Below are 14282 nucleotides of genomic sequence, written 5' to 3' on the forward strand. Positions count from 1 at the left end.
CTTTATTAATAGAGAAAGAGAGAACAAAAGCACGGAAGTTATGCTAAACCTTTATAAAACACTGGTTAGGTCCCCACTAGAGTGTTGTGTTCACTTCTGGGCACCACACTTTAGGAAGGACGTCACGGTCCGAGAGCGGGTGCAGAAGAGGTTTGCTGGAGTGATATCAGGGATGAGGGACTACAGTTATATGGAAAGATTTGAGAAGCTGGGGCTGTCTCCTTAGAGCAGAGAAGGTTAAGAGGAGATTTGATAGAGGTGTTCAAAATCATAAAGGGTTTTGACAGAGTAAATAAGGAGAAACTGTTTCCAGCGGCAGAAGGGTCAGCAACCAGAGGACACAGATTTAAGGCGATTGGCAAAGAACCAGAGGCAAAATGAGGAAGCATTTTTTTTTTAAATATAAACAGAGTTGTTGTAATCTGGAATGCACTACCTGAAAGGTTGGTGGAAGCAGATTCGGTAACATTCAAAAGAGAATTGGAGAAATACTTTTAAGAAAAAAGATTTACAGGGCTATGAGGACAGAGCAGGGGAGTGCGACCAATTTGATAGCTCTAAGAGCCGGCACAGGCATGAATCCTTCTGTGCTGTCCATCATGTTAAAAAGAAACATTTGATCATTATATAATCTAAGAGAAAATGAGCTTGCATTCATATTGTGGTGTATGTAGCACACAAATCACTGACTCCACTCGGTCTGGTGTTAATCTAACTGCTGTGACATTCGTCCTTTATTGAACAGCTCCAGAGTGCTTCTCAGGTGTGGTGGTTAGCCTTTTATACTGCCTCTTGCAGGTACTTTCAGGTCTCCCACCACAGCGCCCTCTGTGGTGTACCATTGTGCTTATTATACATTTAAGGTACCAGGACGATACACACATCGATACATAACATCTCACTTCCTCACCCAGTCCGAAGCCGTTGCCAGGGATCTCGACCTTGTTTGTCCAACGGAATGCAGGTATGCATAGACAGTGCGTTTGTATGGTATGTTATCTGGTACAGATGTTGCGTCAATGGGTTGCGGGTACACTGAGCAGTTACATTAAATAGTTATTAACTGGTAACGGATCCCTGATTTCCTTATTAGCTCTTATTAATTGTACTTCATATCCATTATTTTACACAAACACAGTGACCATTCAGCATTAAAATATTAATTCTTATTATAAATCCGTCATCTCACATTAACATAGCTCATTTTAGACTCGCTCTTGCCTTACAGAAGTCACTTTGTGGAGACCACCACGTGGTAAGGCCCTTTTAAGACTCCCAAGTGCATTTCCTTTTTAAGGCGCCACCTTTGATGCAGCAGGATTCCACGAGGCTTCTCCTTGGGCACCGCCATCTTTGATGCTCTGCTGTTCTGGACACGAGGCCGCCGCCACCTTGCTCTCCGCCGCAGCCTCCGCTGCCACCTGACTTGCCGCCTCTCCTGCGGCCGTCGTCATCGCTTCTCCAGCGGCCACCGTAGCCGCCTCCCCTGCGGCCGTCGTGGCCTCTCCAGCCGCCGCACTTGCCGCCTCACCTGCGGCCTCCGTAGCGGCAGTCATGGCAGCCGACCTCCAGCTGCTGCCACCGCCCGACTCTCCCTCTACGTGGGCCCCTCCGATCCGCCGGCCATCCTGGATTCCTCGCACCCCGCCCCGCAGTGCCCCGCCGGCTCCCAACCCCCCACCCCCACTAGGCCCGCCTCTGCAGAGCTGCTTGCCTGTGGGGGCTAAGGCTGCAGGATCTCTGTGGCTTGAGGTCCGGGGTTGGGGCTTGCTCTGCTTGCCTGTGGATGGATTGAGGCTGTAGCTCCAGCTCGGTCGGCGCTGCTCTCTGGGAACCCGGGGGACGGCAGCACTGTGGAGTGGTGAAGTCTTCCCAGCTCCCACGGACCGTCCCCATCCACCTCTGGCCGAGGAGCGTCGGCCCATCGCCTGCAACGACCCACAAAGGTAAACCGTGTGTCTCGTCCCCGTGGGATACCTGCACCTCCGCTCTGCCAAGAACAGGTATCAGTTCCCTGGTGTAGGTACGCAGCTTCGCCGTGACCGGGACCAGCTTGAATCGTGCAGCTGGGTTAATCCACAGTTTATCAAAAGTTCTCTGACTCATCAACGACGGACCCGAACCAGTGTCCACTTCCATACTCACAGGGACTCCGTTGATTTTTACTTCCATTATCACTGGGGGCGAATCGTCGGTGCACATATATAGTCCCAACACCTCATCTTCTTCTGCCTGCTCCTCGCTGAACAGTGGATCATCCCCCATCTCCTCAGCCACATGGTGAGTCCGATTTATTTTACACATACGCTGAAGGTGGCCTTTCAGGTGGCAGGTATTGCACGTGTACTTTGCAAACCTGCACCGGTGAGCCTCATGGCTTCCTCTGCAGCGCCAGCATGGTGCTGCTTGATAGAGTCCACTGAGCGGGGGAGCCAGAGTTCCAGGACCCAGAGGTCCGTGCTCTCTGCCCCGGGCAGAGCCACGTTCTGCAGTTTTGTCCATGGTGGGCGCTATCCTGTGGACAGTGCCTGCCGGGTTCGAGACTGTGTGGATCATTTGTTTGGTGCTGCAAGTCGAGGTCATATATGCCCGGCTGATGGTGATGGCCTTTGTCAGGGTGACTGTGGGTTCCGTGGCTAGCAGCTTGTGAAGGAGGCCCTCATGGCCAATCCCCATGATGAAAACGCCCCAAAACGCCTCGTCAAGGTGTGCGCCAAAATATCACGCACTGGGTGACATCCTGGCCCTCGGGTCTGCAGTGATGGTAAAATTTGTATCTGGCCGTGAGGATGCTCTCCTTCGGTTTCAACTGGTCACGAATGAGTTCAGTCAGCTCCTCGTATAACTTGTCCCTGGCACTCCCGGGTGCCAGCAAATCCCTGACGAGACAGTAAACCTCATCGCCACAACTGGAGAGCAAAATCGCCTTACGCTTCTCTCTCAGTGAGTTCGTGTCCTCCGTCAGATCGTTTGCTGTGAAGTAGTACTCGAGCTTTTCTGTAAAGGCCTCCCAATCATTGCCCACGGTAAAATCCTTTAGCGAGCCCAGAGTAGCCATGGTTGCGTGGAATTCGTCCGCTTCCTTGTCGCCAATGTGGCCTATGTAGCACACAAATCACTGACTCCACACGGTCTGGTGTTAATCTAACTGCTGTGACCTTCATCCTTTATTGAACAGCTCCAGAGTGCTTCTCAGGTGTGGTGGTCAGCCTTTTATACTGCCTCTTGCAGGTACTTTCAGGTCTCCCACCACAGCGCCCTCTGTAGTGTACCTTTGTGCTTATTATATATTTAAGGTACCAGGACGATATACACACATCAATACATAACACATATAGCACCTTTCACATTCTCAGGATGTCCCAAATCACGTCACTAGGGTTAATTTCTAGAGGAATAGAATTAAAAAGATGGGAAGTTATGGTAAACTTATATAGAATTTTGGTTGGACCACACAGAGTACTGTGCACAGTTCTGGTCTCCATATTACAATCGTGACCATCTTCAAGAAAGGTGACAAATCCAATTGCGGTATTACAGAGGAATTTCCCTGCTGTCTACAGCAGGGAAAGTCATCACAAGAATCCTCCTTAATCGCCTTCCCCCAGCGGCTGAAGAGCTCCTCCCAGAGTCACAACGTGGATTCCGTCCACTAAGGGCACAACGGACATGATCTTCACCACTCGCCAAGTTCAAGTAAAATGCAAGGAACAGCAACAACATGGCCTTCTTTGACCTCACTAAAGCCTTCAACAATGTCAACCGTGAGGGATTACTGGAGTGTCCTCCTCAAATTCAGCTGCCCTCAAAAGTTTGTCACTATCCTCTGACTGCTTCACGATGACAAGCAAGCCGTGATCCTGACCAACGGATCCACCACAGACCCAATACACGTGCGGACTGGAGTCAAGCAAGGCTGCGTCATCGCACCAACGCTCTTCTCAATCTTCCTTGCTGCAATGCTCCATCTCAGCCTCAATGAGCTCCCCGCTGGAGTTCAGCTAATTTACAGAACAAACGGGAAACTGTTGAACTTCTGGTGCCTCCAATCCAGATCCAAGGTCATCCCATTCTCTGTCATTGAACTACAGTATGCAGACGACGCTTGCACCTGCGCACCCTCAGAGGTCGAACTCAAAACCATTGTCAACACCTTCACCAAAGCGTACAAGAGTATGGGCCTTACATTAAACATCCGTAAGACGAAGGTTCTCTACCAACCTGCCCCAACCACACAGTACTGCCCCCCCCCCCCCGCCCGATTATCAAGATCCACAACGAGGCCTTGGACAACGTGGACCATTTTCCATACCTCGGGAGCCTGTCAACAAAGGTAGACGTCGATGACGAAATTCAACACCGCCTTCAGTGTGCCAGTGCAGTCTTCAGTCGCCTGAGAAAGAGTGTTTGAAGACCAGGATCTCAAACCCAGCACCATGGTCTACAGAGCAGTAGTGATACCCGCCCTCCTATATGCTTCAGAGACATGGACTATGTACAGCAGGCACCTCAAAGCACTGGAGAAGTACCACCAACACTGCTGCCACAAGATCCTGCAAATTCATTGGCAGGATAGGCACACCAACGTCAGTGTTCTCTCTCAGGCCAACATCCCCAGCATCGAAGCATTGACCATGCTCGACCAGCTCCGATGGACAGGCCACATCGTCCGCATGCCCGATACTAGACTCCCAAAACAAGCGCTCTACTCAGAACTCCGACATGGCAAGCGGGTCCCAGGTGGGCAGAAGAAACGCTTCAAGGACACCCTCAAAGTCTCCTTGATAAAGTGCGACATCCCCACCAGCACCTGGGAAGCCCTGGCCCAAGACCGCCCAAAGCGGAGGAAGAGCATCCAGGAGGGCTTTGAGCACCTTGAGTCTTGTCGCCGAGAGCAAGTAAAAATCAAGCGCAGGCAGCGGAAGGAGCATGCCGCAAACCAGACTCCCCACCCACCCTTTCCTTCAACCACTTTCTATCCCAATTGTGACAGAGACTGTTATTCCCGCATTGGACTATACAGTCACCTGAGAACTCACTTTTAGAGTGGAAGCAAGTCTTCCTCGATTTCGAGGGACTGCCTATGATGATGATGGATGTGCACAAATTGTTTGTTATGTTTCCGGCATTACAACAGTGACTACATTTCCCGAAAATAGTACATCATTGGCTGTAAAGCGCTATATAAATGCAACTCTTTAAGATCTTCTAGTTCAGTCTATACCCCAAATGTCGCTGTCGCTCTCCCCGCTGAGTGTTTGCAGCGGTTTGGGGTTATGTTTCACATTTCCAGCATCAAGGAGAATTTTGTTCAAGCTGTTGTAAGACACAGAAGCTTGACCCAGTTTGTACCGCGTTCCTTACCTGGCAATGTCAACACTCTAACCTCACCGACACGACAGCCACACCACCCAGCGGTTCTGAGGCCGGGCTCTCGGTGCGGCCCGGCGTCACAGGCCCGAAGGCCCCGCTGTTGCCAAGCGCCCGGTTGCTAGACACCGGGGCTTGGTTCCGGTCCGGCCCTGCAACTGGCGTCACTCGCACAATCATCGGCTTGAATCCCGAAGCGGAACCAGATGCGCTTCTCCCCGGAGCGTTGAACGGGAGAGGAGATCCGGGAGCGGGCTCCCAGTCCGCCCGCTGACAGACTCCCGAACCGACCGTTGGTTGCTCCCGGGCTCCGGTTTGAAAGTCTGCGCATGCGCATGCGCACGCGCACCCCGCCCGGCCGGCTCTAACGGAAGACCACGGCTGCCGGAAGCCGCAGCGTCGCGCTCCCGCCCGCTATCGCGTTTCTATATAAAAGAAACCTCTCGCGGGAGTCGAGTCGAGTCGGCACTTGCGAGCGGACAGTGGAGATGGCGTTGGTAGAAGTGTCCGGCTACGACGAGTTTGTGAAGGTGGTGGACGCCAACAAGGGCAAGACCATCTTCGCGTACTTCACCGGCTCGAAGGATAGCAAGGGCGTGAGCTGGTGCCCGGATTGTGTGACAGGTAGGGGATGGATGCACCCGCTCCGAATGGCGTGGCTGCAAGAGCATCGCTGTGGTATTGCCATAAGCTGTTTGTGCTGCAGGTACAAAGTCGAGGGCTGATCAACAACTGCCAAGACTGCTGCAATCAAACAATGGCAGGGCGCTAGAATTCAGAAATGATTGAGTTTAGGCTATAGGCTGAGAGTTGTTGATGCCAGTTCATTGGATATATTCAAGAGGGAGTTAGATATGGCCCTTACGGCTAAAGGGACCAAGGGGTAAGGAGAGAAAGCAGGAAAGGGGTACTGAGGGAATGATCAGCCATGATCTTCTTGAATGGTGGTGCAGGCTTGAAGGGCCGAATGGCCTACTCCTGCACCTATTTTCCATGTTTCTATAAGGGCTCTTCAATTATAGAACCTTTTGCTTCCCAATTTTCTCTCATCCTGCCTTGAAGGTGTGCTGAGTTTGGTTGCAGGGGTGTTAGCCATCATTGCGGACATCCTCCAACTGACTATGCAGACAACAAGGCTGGGTATACTTTTTTCTAAAATAACCTACAAGGGCTGTCCCAGTGACATCAACTAAAAATAAATAAATGTGTGCCCCCCTCCCCCCCCCCCCCCCTTAAAGGTGCACAACTAATAAAGAATTTAACCATAAAGAAAATGTAATCAGACTAAATAGTATTGCACCTAGTGTCCATTATACACTCCAGTCCCTGCAGTGCCCACCAGTTGCAAAAGGCATCAAGGAGCAATATGTATATGGCGCACTGTGCATCAGTCTGCCTCCAAAATGTTTCAATGTCCATTGATTTTATAGACTAAAGCTATACCAATCTATCTGGTAGCCATTTTAGATTTTTCTATATGTGCGCATAAATAATAGTAGGTTTGATGAACTGTCCACTTGTGTATATGTGATGAGATGGCCACATGTATATAGGTGATTGATTTTTTTTTTAAAGTCTGGTTAGGTGTTAAAGCCTGCTGCTTTAATGAGTTACTGGTATTATGTGACTGGTCCATGCCGAGTGCCTAGACCACCTCCAGAAAGTGGCAACTGCTTTGGGTGGATGAGTGCCTGGAGGAGCATAGTCGGACCTTTTGGAAGAAATGCGCTAATGCATGAATTAGTCAAAGGTATGCTCTCAACCTGCAAGCTATGACTGCAGCTTCAGAAAAAGCAAAAGGTCCAATAATAGTTGACTGGTGATGAAGAAAGGTCAACCAGGTATTTTGATGTCATTGTGTAATTAAAAGGTTTTTTAGGTACTGAACCCTCACTAATAAAAATATATTTCTTAATGAAATAACTTTGAAGGCTTGATAAATTCAAAAGACACTATATTCAACAAATATTTCAAACTTTGCTTCATTCTCCAGTCCAGTTGTGTATTTTTGTGTTCCAGATTACAGGCACATTGGAGTTAATTTCCATTGATTTCAATAATTTTCTTCATCCTCTAGCTGAACCAATAGTCCATGGAGAGCTGAGTAAACTGCCTGATGGATCTATCTTCATCTACTGTCAAACGGGTGACAAGTCATAGTAAGTTATTATTTGTGTCTGTGTTTAAAACTTCAGAAAAAAGTCATTGTTCTCCAACAAAGGGAAGAGTTCACTCATGTTTTACCTAATTGTGATATTTTAAGAGCATAAATTATGATCTTTTAGTTATTCTAGAGTGATACTGGAATAACTTAAGCTCCAGTCAGTCATGTGTTACTGTATAAAATGCCAAGTCAGGATTACATCAGCTCTCTGATAAATGAGATGTAAAACATGGACTCTTGTTCCAAGTACTCTGCCTTAATTTAAAAATTTGAATTAGGCAAAAATATCAATTGATTTCTTCAATTATATGGACATAAATATCCAATTGGACAGTGGCATTACTATTTGGTATCTTCATAATAGTAAAATTCCATTGATAGATTGAAAGTTGAAGTAAACTATATTTCCTTTAGATATAGTTTGTTACAAACCTTATCAGTTAGTTTTAGAAATTGGTAACTTGCATATGTGTGCATGTGTCCTTTACAAAACACTTCAGAATCAGGCTATCTTTGATAATGGAGCTGATATTTTACTGGAAGAAGAAATGTTACACTTTAAAAATAAATAAATTGATCATTCTGAACGGTGGGATATAGGTAATGGTGGGGAGCTCTCTTGTTTACAATTTGGACATTGGCCCAAGGTGAATGATATAGCATTTTGTTGATGTTGGCATAAGTGTACACTTCTGTATTGAAACTAGAGCTTTACTGCCCAAAAGCCATTGCTCAGCAAACTGCCAGGTGCAAAATGGTTTTGGACAGCCAAATAATTCCAGTACATAGCCTGCAGATTATGTAGTAGTAAATGCAACTTTGTGACACTTGTGTTGATGCTCTTCTCTTCACTGAAACAGATTTTCTCCTGTGCTTTATGAGGTATAGCTAACATGCCTATTTTATATTCACAAGCTGGAAGAATCTTGAAAATAAGTTTCGAACAAATCTGAAAGTAACTGCGATACCAACTCTCATGAAATATGGCACAGTGAGTAGAGCTTAATCTTCCAGTGGCTTTTTTCTCCTCTGTAATTTACTAATAATTGTCCTGACTTGAATTTCTAAGATGCAGCTGGAAACTATGGGCCCAAGTTTGCCCCCACGGTGTGCTGACTTTTTAGAACAAAAACTGACCTGGCTTACAACAGAGATATTTAAAATGATAGCTACAAATCAGTCAGTGTGAATCTACAGGGGACAGTCTTAGCTCTCCGTTGACTGGATTCGCTCCCGTTTCATTGCTCAGCTGTACCCTCGCTTGGCTTCTAGAGGAAGAAGTTAACTTTGCAGGTCAAGCACTGAAATGCAATTCTGTGGAAAGGACAATTGCCGTCCGTCAAAGTATATATGGTAACTTTTGAGTGACAGCAGCCCCTTTCTCACAAACCATTCTTGGCATTTGACTCAGAAGCTGACTGCTTCATCTCACTAAGCTGCAAGGCAGCTTTCATTATCAGCAGGGTTTTGGACTCTTTCCAGACACAGGTGACTGATTGCCTTACACTATGTGAGACGCATAGATCTCTCCTGCTGCTGGCTGCAAGCCTCCCGCCCCTAGCCCTGGCCGAAGGGCTTTGCCGGTGCGTGCTCCAGTCGGCAAGATAGGACTTTTTATTTTTTATTACTTGATTTATTTTTCATTTATTATTCTTTATTAATTATGATGGTTTCTATGCTGCTTTATTGTTAACTGACGTGTTTAATGCTTTGGAGAATCCTCTAACTTCCCGCCCCCCCACTCACCGGTCCCTATCTCTGGCTACCTGCGCTGATTTCTTAATTCACCGCAGGGTTTTTCAGAACGTACCAAAGTGGCCATTTACTTTGGCCTAAGTTAATTTGGAGTAAGTTTTAGCTGGCTAAACTTGCTTAAATGGTCAAAACAGGCATAAGTGGCTGATAACACCCCCTTTTGGGAAAAAAATTGAAACTGAAAAAAAAAAACCTAACTAACTCACTGGAGCAACTTAAATGGGGAGAATTGCGATTTAAGTTACTCCCAAAAAAATCTAGTTGCTCCAATAAAAAACTGAGCCACTCCTGGGGAAACGTGGGCCCCATGAAACTTGTATTATGGAGAAAAGATTTAAAGATCAATTTAATTTATTATATCTTTAATGTGATTTTTATTCCATTCTTTCGATTTTTTTTTTTTATGTAGAGTGAACACAGACTCGATAATTTTATTTCAGATCTTTTTGATAGGTGTTTTCACTTTGAAATGAGGGGTTTCATTTCTTAGAATTTTCGGGAAAAAAAAAATCATTCTTCATCATCATCATAGGCAGTCTCTCGAAATGAGGATGAACATACATAAGAACATAAGAATTAGGAACAGGAGTAGGCCATCTAGCCCCTCGAGCCTGCTCCGCCATTCAAAAAGATCATGGCTGATCTGGCCGTGGACTCAGCTCCACTTACCCGCCCACTCCCCATAACCCTTAATTCCCTTATTGGTTAAAAATCTATCTATCTGTGATTTGAATACATTCAATGAGCTAGCCTCAACTGCTTCCTTGGGCAGGGAATTCCACAGATTCACAACCCTCTGGGAGAAGAAATTCCTTCTCAACTCTGTTTTAAATTGGCTCCCCCGTATTTTGAGGCTGTGCCCCCCTAGTTCTATCTTCCCGACCAGTGGAAACAACCTCTCTGCCTCTATCCCTTTCATTATTTTAAATGTTTCTATAAGATCACCCCTCATCCTTCTGAACTCCAACGAGTAAAGACCCAGTCTACTCAATCTGTCATCATAAGGTAACCCTCATCTCTGGAACCAGCCTAGTGAATCATCTCCGTACCCCCTCCAAAGCTAGTATATCCTTCCTTAAGTAAGGTGACCAAAACTGCATGTAGTACTCTAGGTGCAGCCTCACCAATATCCTGTACAGTTGCAGCAGGACCTCCCTGATTCTGTACTCCATCCCTCTCGCAATGAAGGCCAACATTCCATTCGCCTTCCTGATTACCTGCAAACTAACTTTTTGAGATTCATGCACAAGGACCTCTAGGTCCCTCTGCATCGCAGCATGTTGTAATTTCTTCCCATTCAAATAATAATCCCTTTTACTGTGTTTTTTTCCCCCCCCCAAGGTGGATGACCTCACATTTTCTGACATTGTATTCCATCTGGCAAACCTTAGCCCATTCGCTTAACCTATCTCAATCTCTTTGCAGCCTCTCTGTGTCCGCTACACAACTCGCTTTCCCACTAATCTTTGTTTCATCTGCAAATTTTGTTACACTACACTCTGTTCCCTCTTCCAGGTCATCTATGTATATTGTAAACAGTTGTGGTCCCAGCACTGATCCCTGTGGCACACCACTAACCACCGATTTCCAACCCGAAAAGGACCCATTTATCCCGACTCTCTGCTTTCTGTTAGCCAGCCAATTCTCTATCCATGCTAATACATTTCCTCTGACTCCGCGTACCTTTATCTTCTGCAGTAACCTTTTGTGCGGCACCTTATCGAATGCCTTTTGGAAATCTAAATACACCACATCCATCGGTACACCTCTATCTACCATGCTTGTTATATCCTCAAAGAATTCCAGTAAATTAGTTAAACATGATTTCCCCTTCATGAATCCATGTTGCATCTGCTTGATTGCACTATTCCTATCTAGATGTCCTGCTATTTCTTCCTTAATGATAGCTTCAAGCATTTTCCCCACTACAGATGTTAAACTAACCGGCCTATAGTTACCTGCCTTTTGTCTGCCCCCTTTTTTAAACACAGGCGTTACATTAGCTGCTTTCCAATCCACTGGTACCTTCCCAGAGTCCAGAGAATTTTGGTAGATTATAACGAATGCATCTGCTATAACTTCCGCCATCTTCCTTTTTTGCTGTGGAAGCATGAGTTCATAGGTGTTTCAATGAAGGACCTAATATTCCTGAACTACATCCTGAGGGGTGGAAGATGCCTGTGCGTGGATTTCTTTAACGTGTGGTGGCCGTTGCACACCAGCCACCACAAGGGCTTGACAGAGCTAGGTCTTGGTCCAGTGGCAAGGGTTATCCAAGACGACTGGAGACCAGCTCTGCTGTACGAACCTAGTGCGCACACATCAGTGTGGGCTGGCCCATGCTGTCTCTGGCCCCGATCACATCCCTCCACAGTCTCTCGCCACTCCTGCTGTATCTGCCCACGCTCCAACCACCGACCTGGACCTTGATGACGTCACTCTTCGCTGCCGTCACCCTCCTGCACCAGCTGGTGCTGCTCCCTGAAGTGGCCTCCACACTGCTCCCGGACCGCTGCACCATCGCTCCTTTCATGGCCCTGACCCGCAGAGCGGAGGTGCGGCAGTCCGGGAGCAGCGCGGAAGCCCCGACCTGCGTGGGAACACCAGCGGCAAGTCGGGGACATAAAAGGAGCGGAGGTGTGGCAGCCCGGGAGCAGCACAGATATCCATTACATCATTCAGTACACCGTACATCGAATGTATACAAAGGGAAGAAATCTGCACAAAGTGGTATGTGCAAAAATGCTGATACGATATTCTATAAGATTCCTAAATGGGAATTGAAATATTTGGAACTTTCTTTCACAGAACTGATGTCTGCTGCTCTGTGAAGAGTGTGCAGTTTTTTTTTCTTGCATCACTTTCCATTCCTATTCCTGCTCTTAATGTATGAAAAGTATACTCTTCCTCAGTTCTGTTAGGCATCTTGATTAACAGGAAGATCTAGGGGTGTATATATATATATATCTTTTTTTTAAATGTGCAGATGAAAAGCAAATGAGATTTTGGGTTTTGCACATAGCATAGCACATAAAGCAAGCAAGTGATGTTGAATTTGTACAGGATCTTGGTTAGGCCACGGTTATAATATTAGTTGCAGTTCTGGGCATTACATTACAGGAAGAATATTAGTCATAGGGTATAATACAAATACACTCGAAATAAGAGGTTATAGTTATAAAGAAAGACACACAAAATAGGCTTTTTCAGTGGAACAGAGATGGATAAAGGGGGATTAAATAGATATTTTCAAAATTTTGAGAGGGACATAGACTCCACATTATTGCAAAGACCACAGCAACGAAACTAAAATACATTGTTTTTTGAGAAGGTTATTAGAACATGGAATTCAGGTACGCATGATAATGTCACTTAAAAAGGAGTTGGATAAGTCATTTGAAGAGGAGGAATATAAAAGAATACAAGACAAAGCAGGGAAATGTGATTTCAGTAGCTAGTTTCAGTTAAGCAGTGAGCACCAGGACAGGACTGAAGGGCTGTGCTTTACATTGATGATTGAGCCTGCAACTACTTGAAACTCCAACTATAAATTTTAGACTGATCATATTTCCTTTTTAACTGTTCAAAAGAATTAACTATTTTTTTTAAATAATCTGGAATATTGTAATTTTATCAAAAAATAGTTAGTGTCAGCACAAAATTATGTTTAAGACATTTCAATTTCCAATTTGTTCTTGTGTTTCAGCCCCAAAAGCTGGTAGAAGAGGAGTTGCTTAAGCCAGAGCTTGTGCACATGCTGTTCACGGAGGATTGAAATCCCTGAGTGTAACAAATCCGATCTTCAACACCAGTGTCCATGCAGAATGTGCCTGACCTCTTGTGATTTGGATTGTTTTCCAACAAAGCCGATATGGAAAGGATACCAAAGCTCAAACTGAACTGCATTTTTGTTTAATTTGGCTTTTTTCATTGTCTTGTAATCATGTGAATTTAAATGTGATTGGGACCCCTTCTCCAAGCATGAGTGAGTTTTCAGACAATGTGAGGCATTGCCCGTTGTGTTTAAAATTGTTCTGGGATCCTTTCCAAATATTCAAAGACTAATGCACAGGGGAACAAATGAGAAATGCAATCCTATTTAGATTTGCAGTATGCCATCCTGGGATATTGACGAGATACTTGATTTTGCTGATCATGCCTTAAATTATATATTCTGCAAGCTGGTACATTTAAGGAATTATGGTATTTGGATAACTACTGTTTGGAACAGTGTGGTCTTCAAATTCTGAATAATTTTTAGAATGGAATTAAGTGGTATCAATTAATGATGCATTGAGATCCAAAATAAATTACTTTCAACTGTATTTTTATGTATGAAGAATTTGTTAATCTTTGCTTTTCAAAAAGGCTACCACAGAAGATTTTCAATGTCCCCGTAACGATTCTGGGTTTTTATTGAATCACCTTTTCTTTCAAAACATGACCATGGCAGCAGCAGAACTTGACTTTTACGACATCTTTTCTAGAATCTACCCTTAACATTGATGTATACTTAGGATTAACTATGATTTTACCTTCAGTAATTTTTTTTTTACGGGATTTAACATAGTCTTGCTCAAAATGGCAGATTTGATGGATATTTACAAGCAAATTATGAACAATGACTGACAGGTAAAGACATAGAAACATAGAAAATAGGTGCAGGAGTAGGCCATTCGGCCCTTCTAGCCTGCACCGCCATTCAATGAGTTCATGGCTGAACATTCAACTTCAGTACCCCATTCCTGCTTTCTCGCCATACCCCTTGATCCCCCTAGCAGTAAGGACCTCATCTAACTCCTTTTTGAATATATTTAGTGAATTGGCCTCAACAACTTTCTGTGGTAGAGAATTCCACAGGTTCACCACTCTCTGGGTGAAGAAGTTCCTCCGCATCTCGGTCCTAAATGGCTTACCCCTTATCCTTAGACTGTGACCCCTGGTTCTGGACTTCCCCAACATTGGGAACATTCTTCCTGCATCTAACCTGTCT

The 14282-nt window shown here is 45.4% G+C and overlaps 2 protein-coding genes across 3 annotated transcripts in view; one reads left to right on the forward strand and one right to left on the reverse strand.

Moving 5' to 3' along the window:
- The window catches only part of kiaa0753 (KIAA0753 ortholog), a 72445-nt gene extending 66725 nt beyond the window's left edge, over window positions 1–5720 (reverse strand). For both annotated transcript variants that reach the window (XM_070857154.1, XM_070857153.1), the window contains exon 1: window positions 5365–5720. The gene's annotated coding sequence lies outside the window, so the exon portion shown is untranslated. The remainder of the gene's footprint in view (window positions 1–5364) is intronic.
- An 18-nt stretch (window positions 5721–5738) lies between these two features.
- txndc17 (thioredoxin domain containing 17) lies at window positions 5739–13614 on the forward strand. The gene is made up of 4 exons (XM_070857155.1): window positions 5739–5994; window positions 7448–7529; window positions 8450–8525; window positions 12996–13614. The coding sequence occupies exons 1-4, from the start codon at window positions 5859–5861 to the stop codon at window positions 13062–13064; spliced, it is 363 nt and encodes a 120-aa protein (XP_070713256.1). The 5' UTR covers window positions 5739–5858; the 3' UTR covers window positions 13065–13614.
- The last annotated feature ends 668 nt before the right edge of the window (window positions 13615–14282 follow it).

This window comes from Pristiophorus japonicus, chromosome 16, assembly GCF_044704955.1.
Source record: "Pristiophorus japonicus isolate sPriJap1 chromosome 16, sPriJap1.hap1, whole genome shotgun sequence".
Taxonomy (NCBI): Eukaryota; Metazoa; Chordata; class Chondrichthyes; family Pristiophoridae; genus Pristiophorus; species Pristiophorus japonicus.

What these genes read in the sequence shown, in the direction of transcription:
- txndc17 (XM_070857155.1), top strand. Translation starts at nt 5,859, where the DNA reads ATGGCGTTGGTAGAAGTGTCCGGCTACGACGAGTTTGTGAAGGTGGTG. An exon ending in GTGCCCGGATTGTGTGACAG is followed by an intron (nt 5,995 to 7,447) that starts GTAGGGGATGGA and finishes TTCATCCTCTAG; the next exon opens with CTGAACCAATAGTCCATGGA. An exon ending in CTCTCATGAAATATGGCACA is followed by an intron (nt 8,526 to 12,995) that starts GTGAGTAGAGCT and finishes CTTGTGTTTCAG; the next exon opens with CCCCAAAAGCTGGTAGAAGA.